At 41.5% G+C, this 12,659-nt stretch overlaps 1 protein-coding gene across 1 annotated transcript in view; it reads left to right on the plus strand.

The window, feature by feature from the left end:
• CALHM1 (calcium homeostasis modulator 1) overlaps nt 1-12,431 on the plus strand; it is an 82,078-nt gene extending 69,647 nt beyond the window's left edge. Inside the window, exon 2 of the mRNA XM_069239476.1 lies at nt 10,691-12,431. Coding sequence (XP_069095577.1) covers nt 10,691-11,155 — 465 coding nt within the window. The 3' untranslated portion in view covers nt 11,156-12,431. The remainder of the gene's footprint in view (nt 1-10,690) is intronic.
• Nucleotides 12,432-12,659: the final 228 nt, after the last annotated feature.

The raw sequence follows: 12,659 nt of genomic DNA on the forward strand, positions 1-12,659 counted from the left end.
GGAGATCCGCCTTTGTGGCACTTCCCCTGTCAACCACCCCCCTCTCCTGGCAGAACCCTTCAAGTTGCATCAACATATATAGGTCCAGCTCCGCCAACTTGAACAAGTCCCCCTTAGAGATCAATGGGCGAAACAATCCCTGACACCAAGGGCAATCCATCCTTCAGGCACACTTTAGGAACAAAGGAACACTTTTGCCAATGTGACGTTGAGGCGCGCAGTCAGTTACCATGTGATGCTGAGCAAAAGCAAGTCCTATCCCACCGCTTGACAACCAAATGTTAGGCCATGTAATACCAAGATGTAACACATCATCCCCTCGCATTACTTACAATATTTATTTTGGTAGTGCTCCACCAGCACCACCAAAATAAAAAATATTACATTTTCTGGTGTGTTTATAGATAGATTATGCTAAATATTTTTGCCTCAGTTGTGCATTTACAAGAGGTTACTGGGTTTATAAGCGGGAGATAGACCTACCTGGTGCTGAATAGGCACCTCCCTTGCAGACCTCCAAGTCCCCCTCCCTGTGTTGCATGCACGCAGTGTGGCCTGGTGCAAGTTTCAAACGAGGTCACTGATCCCACTGGGCTCCAGGTAAGGTGGCAACTCCCAAGTCTGATAAGATCAGTGAGTCTGCAGCATACAATACCAACTGCAATAGGCCTAGCAGTTGCATCCTGCCAGTCAGGCTCGACTTTTCTGCGGGGTGCAGCACTCAATACAAATCCATAACTTGCAGAATATAAAATCTTAGGAGCTGAACTTTAGAAGTCTGGTAAAGAAATAAGGGACATTCTACTATTTACATTTAAATCTAAAAGGAACCTTAATTTCAGTGCAGATGTCTAAAACAGAATTGGCAGCACTGGGACCAAATAGAATCCACTTGCAATTGACCTACTAGAATTTCCCAGAAAATGAATGTGGCAGTGACTACTAATACGATGTGAGAAATATGCTATGCTGAAAAAGTACAGAAGTGGAATTTTAAAGTGGAGGACTGTAGTTGAGACAGTTGAATTGTTTTTCGGAGTTGTAAATTGTGATGTCTCAAATTGGAGCACTAATATCGAGGTTGGGATATACTCAGAGAAACCCTGACACCTATGAGTGGTTTGTTACATGATATACTTTCACATTTAGGGGGTCATTACAACATTGGCGGGCGGCTTCCACCGCCCGCCAATGGTGCCCATTACAACATCCCCGCTGGGACGGCAGGCGCAAACCTAGTTTACGTCCGCCGGCCCAGCGGGGATGCGGGCGCAACATAGGAGCCGGCTCCTAATGGAGCCGGCGGTGTTGTGGCCGTGCGACGGGTGTAGACAGTGAAAAGCTGCACGGGGCCCTGTTAGGTGGCCCCTGCACTGTCCATGCCAGTGGCATGGGCAGTGCAGGGGCCCCAGGACTCCCCTTACCGCCAGCCTCTTCCTGGCGGTGCAAACCGCCAGAAACAAGCTGGCGGTAGGGAAGTCATAATCCCCAGGGCAGCGCTGCTTGCAGCGCTGCCCTGGTCGATTATCACCGCCGGGGCTAAAACGGCGGGGAACCGCCACGGTCGAAATATGGGTCTCCGTACCGCCAGCCTGTTGGCGGTATGGACGCCACTTTAGCCAGGGTCGTAATGACCACCTTAATGTTTTCTCCTCCGTGTTTGAAATGAGGTCATTGGTGAGATATTTCTAATCATGGAAATAATACTGGACAACTATACATGTGTAGAAGCAACAGTGATGAATCTATCTCCAATAATGGTGGTCTTGGTATCAGACTTTGAGAAAGCCTTCAACATAGTTAATTGGGAATAGATATTTGAAGTGGTTCATGGAATGGGGGATAAGGTAGAATATGCTTGGGTGGATTAAGCTGCCTGGCTGAATAATGTCAGATCCCCTACAATAGTCAAAGAGGAACAACACAAAGATGCGCACTGTCATCTCTGGCATATGCACTAGCCATGGAGCCACGGATTAGCACACTGACAGCAATGCGCAGAAACATCTGAATCATAATCTCACATAGTAACACATGTAAATCCCTATTTCCAGATGGTGTCTTAATATGTGGCGTATTTAGAGTTTGGCAGATGAGTACTCGGTCAAAGCATGACGGAATTCCTGTCCGCCTTATTAGAAAGTGCCATAGCCTATAACGCGCTAGTAATATGGCAAACTGGATCTCCGTCACGTTTGTGATGGAGGGCCTATCCGCCAAACTTCCAAGATGAAAACAATGGGCGTGAGTAGGTGGTGGCAATACTGGAAGACTTTTGCTAGTTACAATTTTAAGGACTAAATATATGGGTAATGTTGTCCTAGAGGCTATTTTTCCCCACAAACAGTCATATATGATTTCTGGTGACATATGTACAACAGTGAATTGAAAGCAGTAGATACTTCACATAAATAACTATGCACTATTATTTAACCTTTTTTATGCCTGTTACATGTATCACAGTAATAAAAACATAACTTTTCCTAAATGAATTGTGATTTGCCTAGGATTGATACCTGGCGATATCTTCCCCCAGTTTTACTTCCATTTTGGAATGTGTTCTGCTTATTCCAGGGTTATTAGACAGCCCCACAAAATCACTAATAATTTTCTCCGTAAGTCCTTTTTAATATTCACTGCATAGAAGATTTTTCAGCACATCTTGGTTATTTCAATATACTTTAATCTGTGTCAGCACTGTGAGTAAATTTGACAAAGTGGTGCTAATTCACTGCTCGACCAACACAGGCCCAAGCACCCATACTAGTTGGAATCCGCTCTTTATGATAGAAGCCAAGAATCTTTAGATACCTTGGAGTGTAGACATATCTCTCCCCGGTAGATGTGGTGGAGGGAAATTTAGGCAAAGTGATATAATCCATGACAGATAACATAACTTTCTGTAAAACACTTCCAATTGCACTAACGGACTGGGTGGCACTATTGAAAATAGGTGTCTTATTCCATCTCTTTTACCGTTTCGCCAATTTCTTCTATTTAATACCTGGAAAAATTGTTAAGAACTGAACACAATACTGACAACTTTGATATTGAAGAATACAAGATATCGGGTGGCACTAAAGACACTCCAACTCCTGGTTTGAGTGCGCCAGATTAGAAGCTATATTGCATAGCAGAGCAGCAGCAATGAATGCTGGCAAGTTTGAATGTATACTTATACATAAAACAAACACACAAACATTTGTTTATATATATATAAATATACATATATATTTATACATAAGCAAAGAAAAGATAAATATAATACTCGCACACTCAGATTTCAGGAACAAAAAAAGATCAGTTTAATCTACACAACGCGTTTCGACTGACACAGCAGCCTTGGTCACGTGACCTTTGGGCTGATTGAGATCATACTTCGAGTACTTTTGTAGTCATATATTTATACATATGTATAGTGTACCACGATTAATAAAATAATGTATAAACAAATATCTATATATATATAATTGAACTAATAATTCTTCTTGACATCAATATAATGTCAAATAAATATTTGTATGAATTATATTAGACTATACATATAGTAATAAAAATAAAATAAATACATTTACATAATTATTATTCATTACAATTATTATCAATAAATAATGTTATTCAATTATTAATTAATTCACTTCCCACCCTACACCCCTACAAACCTAGCAGCCCACACCTAAAATACACCTTAAAAAATAAGTATTCCATAGTTTTAAAACCAATCAATTAATTAACAATTATTAATTAACTGATTGCTTAGTTAACTTCCCAGCCTAGACCCCTACAAACCTAGCAGACCGCAACTAAAATATAATTTAAAAAAATATATTCCATCATTCAAATCTTCAAAATTCAATAAAAATGTACAAATGATAATTAATAAGTAATGAATCAATAAGTATTCAATATTTTACATAATTAAGAATTAACTAAGTGGTTTTAACAAATTATCAATAAATTATTAGTTAATTATTACTTAACTTTCCACCCTAGACCCCTACAAACATAGCAGCCCAAAACTAAAATATAAACTATTCCATAAATTACATAATAAGATACAATTAATGAACAATTAATGATTAATTATAAAGTACTACTTAATTTCCCACCCTATACTCCCCCAAGCTGAACTCCCAGTAAATAAAATATTACGAAAATAAATATTACATAATTTACATAACGAACATTCATATAATTAAATAAAATGTATTAATTCATAATTATTATTAACTAATTAACTTTGCAGCCTTTACCCCTATCAACCCAACAACCCACTAGAACACTATAAATTACTATGAACAAATTAATATTTTTTTTAAATCACTTATATCAAGTAAAATAAATTCAAATAATTACAAAATGCAGTTTTAACCACTTTAATATTAAAAAGGATATTAAAAACATAAATATTATTTAAAACAATATTACGTACCTAAAAAACTTTAATATTGTCAACGATATTTGTGCATCACAATATTTATGTATCACAATATTTATTTCCGATTTTTTTAATCTTTATATTTTGTCCAAACACCAGTTTCCCAGCAAAACCTCACCCACTTTGGGCATTTTCAGATGGCCGAAGTCTTCAGCCACCCTAAACTTAGGCTCTAAGGGCTAGGTATGTGTATGGGGAGTGCACTATACTAATAATGATGTCCTCCCACATCTAACACTAAAACCAGTTTGAGGCCCCCCCTAACAAACTCACAAACAATTGTCTGGTAATATCAAAGCTGAACTTTCAGCAAACAGACCGTAAATGCACACAAAGTGATTTGGCATTCTGTTACCCTCCTTCAAAGTGCTCTCCCAAATGTTATTCATGGACCTAGCGGACCTATCACACAGGCTGCAACAATGTAATGTAAAAAAGAATGCTCACAGCCCCGTGGTCACTCGGCCTCAGTTCTGGGGCACCTGGTCCTGGGGCAGCTCTTCCTCTCACTGAGTAAGATACCTGGCTGATTGGAACGACAAAAGAGGAGGCAAGCCCAGGTGTGAGCTTCATCTGTGCTCCCTGTCAAGGGGAGGAAGACTCCTCCCCACAACCAAAGCCCATTGTCTGTGGCCTGGAAGCAATTTACACCTCACCACAGAATAGCCATTAAGCTGTCAGCTGTCTGGTGAATACTTACAGAAGGGCCTCCAGAGGTTTAGGCAAACAAAAGATAATTTTTCTACTCTACCTTTTCTGTAATACTGAGATAAAATTCGACTTTACCATTACATTCAATTTGTTTAACTATTAAATTCGAGACCTTGAACTATTTCTCTAGCTGTTTTCTAGGCAGAGATAGCATTTATTAAGATTAATATTGTATCCTGATTCTCTGGCGTAGCTCTACACCCATGTGTGACACAGCTGAACTTTGTATAATGCACCAGCGATGAATGTGAAAGACAGGCTATTGTAGCCCAACAAAACACTACTCAACATATTATTGAAAATAGAGATGTTGCTTTTGGGTTACTAATAATCCCATAACGGGATCAGGGGAATGTGGTAACAGTAACAGATCTTATTTCATTAGTCAAAATATCACAGACACTATAACAAGACAAATTGACACTTTTATGTAAAATGTATTTATTAGAAGAGGAATTTGCTGTTTCTAAGTAAATCTAAAATAACTACACAAAGATTTATGAAAACAGCAATAAGACTCAATATAAGTAACAAGAATAAAATGAAAATTTCTAGCATGTTTAAAATGTTATTCAAATGAGTGCCTAACACCCTAACATCTACTTCTATGCACTGTGCTAAGACAGCATGGAAAGCAGATCATCTTGGGGTCTAGAGTTTCTTAGGGAGAAGACTCACTGTATACATTTTTGATAGCAAAGGTTGTTTTATCAACAGAGGCGTGAAGACAGTGTTTCTCGTGAAAGGCAAACACACGCTGCAGTCTTCCTCTGGGAGATTGTTTTATTAACTTTAGGGGAGAGGTAGCATCTGCAAAGTGTGCTGGCAGTAGGTCAGACCATCTCTGATAGAATCTTGGGTGATAATCTGGGCTAAGGACCTCTCCTGACAAGTTGTCAAGTGGTAGTCTTTATCTACTTCATCTTTTCAGGAGTTGGAATTTCTGACATAAATTTAAAAATGTCGGACATAAATTATGTGCATCAAGGTGTGCGTCCCAGGCATTTGCCTATGAAAATGAAGGATAAAAGGATGTCAATTCAGGCAACATTATTTCAGCTATGTTTGAAGGTGTTCTTAGTTAACCTCGACATGGTGGAAATTAGACATTTGACCCAAACAAATGTCACATTAAGGGCCTCATTTCGAGTTTGGCTGATGGAAAAGCTCAACCACCAAACTCCACACAGCGACCTCCCCACCGGATTCATTACAAGTTTCCCGCTAGGTCGGCAGGAAACAAGATACAGCATTGTCTCCAGCTCATAATCGAGCCGGCGGCAATGCTGTAGTGAGCAGAGTGCACCAGGACCCTTGCAATGTTCACTGTCTGCAAAGCCCCCTGCATCTGTTCTCCGCCAGCCTTTTCGTGGTGGTGTTACCACCATGAAAAGGCTGGCAGAGAACAAGGTCGTAATCCGCAGGGCAGTGCTGCCCTGGTGGGTTAGGATCGCTGCCACTGCCAGGCCACTGGGATCCATGATGCTGGCAGAGCTGGCGGTCGGACCGCCAGGGTTGTTATGTGGCGGTCGGCCTTAAGTGTTGTATCTATGTCAACAATTCAGTGACTTGATGCTTTCGTAGTTCTTAGAAAGATAAAGTCAGGTGACATCTACATCTAATGGCAGATATGGCAATGGTTCTACATAAATCGGAAAACTTGGCAACTTCGATTGTTTAAGAGTGAGGCGATGGCAACCTCCATTAGTCAAGAAATAGTAGGGCCTAAATAAGATGGAGTTGGACCTTTAGGGCTTTACGTCGGTGCTTTCCTACTGAAAATCCAACCCAACTGCAGTGAAAATAGATTTGAGGTACTAGTCGCTGTAAGGATATGTTTAACATTAACCTTGAACTATCCTACTTTTAAATATCATGTACCCTGTCATAGTGTGCACTAAAGCTTACTCAGGAGTAACTTATAAATATTTAAAAAGAGGGTTTTACACCTGTCAAAAGTGGTTATTGTAACAGATCAAATTTGCAGTTTAAACTTGCACCACATCACTGTGCTGCTCATGGCATCAAGGTAGCCAGACAATTAAAATACACCCAACTTTAAATCAAAGCTCTGATGGCACCAACCAAGTATAGCAAGTAAGCCTGAGCCACAATAGAAGAGCTCCCTTGTCTCTTCCATCCAACCATCTATCCATTCATCCTTTAACCCTTCCATCCACATGCTGCTATCCACCATTACTCCTTTGCATGCTGTCATGTATTCATTGTCTCCTCATCATACAATCTTTCACCATTCCATCCTTCCATTGGTCATTCCATCTATCTGTTCACACATCCATTATCTATGCATGCATCCATCCACACATCCATCCACCAAACATCCACCTTTTGACTTACCCTTTCTTCAATAAGCCTTTCCTCCATCAATGGATCCTTTTATCCATTCATACATCTACCCATCCATCCACTAAAACACCCATTTAATCTGTTGTTCTTTCATCTGTCCATCCATCCAGCCACCCATCCACTTACCCATCCTTACACCCAACTGTCCATCTACCCCATCTCTTCCATCTATCCACCCACTCATCCTTGCATCTTATCACACTTCCTACCTTTCTTTTACCCTTCCTTACCTTCTCCATTCCTTCCTTTCACCCTTTCATCCTTCTTTTTTCCTTTTCTGTAAACCTATTGTTCTTTCTTCCTTAGAGCATTAAATAAGAGCTTTGACTGCTGAATTGCAGACAGAAGCAGCACCCCACAACTGCTGTAGCTGCTGAAGCAGGAGATTCAGTACGCCTCTGCATGTTATGCCTGCAGTCATTCTTGTCCTGACACTGTACTGGGTACCACAATGTCTGTTGCCACACACCAGTGACATTAAGCTTACAGGCCTTGGGTACACTGTGAGTACTATTACACTAGAGGCTTAGTGATAAGTTAAATATACCAATCAGGAACATACTCATTTTACCTGTTGATTTGCAGGTGCAAAGTGCCCAGTTCTACAGCCAGCAGAGATAGGGTTCAGCAAAAACGCCAAACATTTTGGGATGACCATGCAGTAACAGACATTCAAACTCACACAATGCCAATGTATGACACATGATATTGGTTCCCCACACACAGTCTCCAAGTGAGGAGCCAGTATCACACGGTGGTAGGAAAAACGAGCTGGAAACCACTGGAAGCAGTGGTTTTCAGCTCATTTTCAGAGGCTTTTAGTTGCTTATGCCCATTAATGGGTGTGAAAACATCTCAGGACATCGGCAACAGCCTCAGCAAGCTTTAGTTTTTGTCTTTTTAGGGGGGCGTTGGAGCCGGAGTGGGGGCAAAAGTGCCTCTTAAGTGCTTCTCGGCGTGAGGCCACGCTGCCTCCAAGGCCCCATCCCCTCCTCACACTGTGAGGTTTTTGGTGAAGTTGGCAGATCTGCAATAAGGGCAAATTATCAGCAGTAATCGCCGAACTTCCCCTCACTAATACAAGGACGCTACTGATGAACCCCCAGAGGAATACATAATCAGCTGTCCAAGCTACTAAATGTGGAAATATAATGTTAGTTAGATGTGATACTTAGTAAACGACAAAGTGTGACAGCATATCACCATTAGTCCCAGTAGGGACTTTGATTGAAGCATGTCGGACAGACGTTAAAACTGGAGTGAACATGGAATCCAAACATTGGAAATCTGTGTCGAGAAGCCACCTTTCTGAGCTTTCAAGCCCTGGCCCAGGACTGCAGAATCCGAAAAAGACACATTCTGAAATGTAGCAGGCTACTGAGATCCCTATGTGTGGCCTTGGGGGGAAATGTTAGGGTCGAATCACTTAACTTCTGAGTACTGCATTATACCCGCGACTGCGAGAGAGATGGACACAGGGTAGAAATGGAGAAAGTAACGAGAGCAACTGGACCAAGATTATACAACACACAAAATGAGTCAAGGAATGCCCGCTTTAAACTACATTTAAAAGTTTTGTATCGTACATACTTAATACTCAAGATACTCAATACTCAATTTATACAAAATGTCCCTCATTGTATCTTCAAATTGCCTTAAATGGAGGGAGATGGAAGCCATCACCTATCACATAGTGTAGGTTTTTCCGAGGATTACAGATTATTGGAGGAAGGCGATGGGAGTGCTGATGTTGGGTAGAGCCTCACTTCTAAAAGCCTGTGTAGATATACTAGGTCTACATACACACACAAAGAAAGATAAACTACGAAACAGAATTTTAATCCTGGCCCTTGTGCTTACCAAAAGATGCATAGCCCACAGTGGGAGGGCGGTCATGAAGCCGTGGCTAGAGCAGTGGCGTTAAATATTAGAACATTGTGCAGACATAGAAGGAGAAGTCCTGCACTTCAAACCACTTAAGGGCGAAGGCAATGACACTGGTGTGTAAAGAAATGATTACAACCTGCAGAAAGACAGCAAGTAATGACAGGCCACCTTAAAATGTTCATTAGAGACGAGATATCTTAAATCTTTGATGACAAAGCACCATCTACATCTACAGAACAATGTAATTTACCTGACCCTCAGCAGCACAGTAATATATGTAGCATAAAACAGGTACTACCCATACACCCATGCAGACACAAAGACGCACTGTCAAACCCCTGTTAGTAGTTTGACTCTAAACTGTTTATTATGTATTAACAATTTGTATTAAATTGTACAAACGAAAATACCATTGAAACGCAGCCGTGGCCTGTCCTTAGGGCGGAGGGGCCACGCCCCCCCACCCTTTGCCCCTCATTAAGAGTGTCTGTCAGGCTGAGCAAAGGTCAGCCTGACAGACACTCTTCATGTTCAGCTCAGACAGCCAAAAGTGAGACATGCGTGATTTGCGCAAAAACTGGCTGTCGGAGCTGAACTTTGCTGGTCTGAAGAAATTACAGCTCCTATGGGCGTGACCTCCTCAGCTCAACAAAGGTGCCTCAAGGCCCTCCCCCTCGGTGATGAGGGGAAGCGTCACCCATTGACTTCGACCTGGGCACTTCAGGTTTAAGCCCTGAAGCAACCAGGGTGAGTTTCAATCAGTGTCACTTCATCACAGAGTGGGGTGGGGTCAGCAGTCTCACTGACCCCATCCTAATCTGTGACAAAGTTGGGACTGCTGCCTTCTTAGGTCAGCCAATGAGGGAAGGCAGCTGTCCCAACTCTCCTGGGACTTCCAAGGCTGAAGGTAAGTGTGTGTGTGTGGGTGAAGGTAAATGTGTGTGTGTGTGTGTTTTAAATGAATGTTTGGTGCGTGCGTGCTTGTGTGAATGAATGAGTGTGAGTGTGCGTCCGGCCCCATCCCTCCTAAAATAACCGGCCACCACTGTTGAAACACCGTACTGCAATGTAATGTGGACACCCGAAAGAAAAATATAACTGAAGATCCTGCATGCTTGCAGGTTGGATTATATGCTTTCTAGTGTAAAACACAATAAAAACGTGAAAATAAACAAGTTTGTGCACGTGATTAAAATGGAAACCACTGAAGAGTCAATTTATGTTGTTTAATCCAACAAATGAAACAAACTGTGCTAAAATTCTCCCCTTTATTCTTGTATCTTCCAGGCTCTGGGCTGGACATTTGTGCTGCTTATGACTATGGTGGCTTTTCTTGCGAGGTCAATCCGTCCATGCTTCACTCAAGCCGCCTTCTTGAAGAGCAAGTACTGGTCGCATTACATAGACATTGAGCGCAAGCTCTTTGATGAAACCTGCACAGAGCATGCCAAGAGCTTTGCCAAAGTATGCATTCAGCAGTTCTTCGAGACCATGAACAAGGACATGAAGCTGGCACACCCACACCTTCAGGAGACGAAGACCTCTGAAAACGAAGAGGAAGATAAGCTCTTGGGCATCACGGACCAGGGGACCATGAACAAGCTCCTGCAGCACTGGCACATCTGCAAGCCCCCGCTCAACCTCAACCAAGAGGTGCACCAAAATGGCAACGGGTACATCAAAGAACACAATGAGCTGAACAACTTGACGCTGCCCAAGAAAGAGATAATAACATACTACAGCAAAGTCTGATCTTGTGGCCAGAAACACAAAACTGCGCATGACTTGCATTTCCGATGTGCAATGTGACACAGTGAAGATGTCAATGCAAGGAGCAACGGCATCGTGGCATCATTTGTGTGGCATACAGAAGACAGCGTTTAAGGATGATCTCTGTTATGATGATATGATTTCTTGGAAACACTCAGTAGTAAAATTCTAGAAGCCATCCTAGACTGATATGTTTCATACGAATACAAGCCTTGAGTCAGAGCTTGCGATAGGTTCACGAGGAATCATCTGATTTTACGGGCACACATAACCTGAGAAACAGGCTGATGTGTGATATCGAAACAGATAGTTAGGGTAGAGAATTCATTATACTTTAATATATTTAAACTGTGATAAATGATACCACATCGTCAATGAAAAGAGACCACTTTAAGAAGGAGTCTATGAAAACAACTGAGAATGACTTTGTATATTAGGCAGTATTACAAACAAATATATACAACCTAAAAAAGCAACTTCTGTGGATAGGTGTATTTTTACTAAGAAGAGTGGAATAGTTTTCTAAAGTGTCTTCCCTTGCGTGGTCATCCTAGGCTCTGGATTACTCTGTACTTGCAAGCCCTGCTTTCTATTGCACAGCGAAGAATAAATATTAAACATGTCAATTTAATTGGACAAATCCCTCTGCTAACACAGATTTTTCATTGTGGGTCATATGGAGCGTGTCCCATTAGTGCCATCTGCCATTTAATGCTGCCAGCTGATGATGTTCCAGTGATGCATAGTCTATTTGAAATAGTCCAGAGCCTAGAATACAGGAATTTAGTGACTTACTGGTAGATGAGTACTTCAGGCCAATGGGAGAGGGAGGGGGAGGGGTGGGACGGTGGAAAAGCTGTGAATGTTTAAAGTAGCAGGGTCTGATTAAAGCACAGTGCCATTGGTTCTTGTTGATTCCCACGCCAACACCTCTTTTGAGATGTCAGGTTCTTTCAATAACGTTGTTTAATATATTATAACTGTTAAGTGTAAAGCGATTTCAAACAACTTGGTTAGGTTATGTTAATACGTGGAAAAAAGCCAATACACAAGGGAGCAGGTTTTGATGACGGAACAGAGCCATGGCTCTTTACAAACACTACACATTTTCTTCTTTGCTAGCACCATGTTATTTTAATAACTTTCTTTAATGTGTTTCTACTGTTACATGTAGAGCGCTCTGGTAAGAACTGGTTAAGCTGTGTTAAAAAAATGCTTTAATAAAAAATAAATATTAAATTATTTTTTTTTAAATAAATTGTATCCAACTGTATGAATAAAACAGCAGATGCTGAGGAATTATTAAGGGCCTGATTAGTCGTTTGACGGTTTTACTGCCGGCCTGTGGACGCTGGCCCAGTCAACGCAACCAAGCCTGCGGCCTCCCGCCCGCCTTATTAAGATGTTTCTGTTGTGCTGGCAATCTCGCCGCAGCGGTCTTCCGAAGGAGATGCACTATCATGCTAGGAACCAGGGGCGGCTACTC

This window comes from Pleurodeles waltl, chromosome 6, assembly GCF_031143425.1.
Source record: "Pleurodeles waltl isolate 20211129_DDA chromosome 6, aPleWal1.hap1.20221129, whole genome shotgun sequence".
Taxonomy (NCBI): domain Eukaryota; kingdom Metazoa; phylum Chordata; class Amphibia; order Caudata; family Salamandridae; genus Pleurodeles; species Pleurodeles waltl.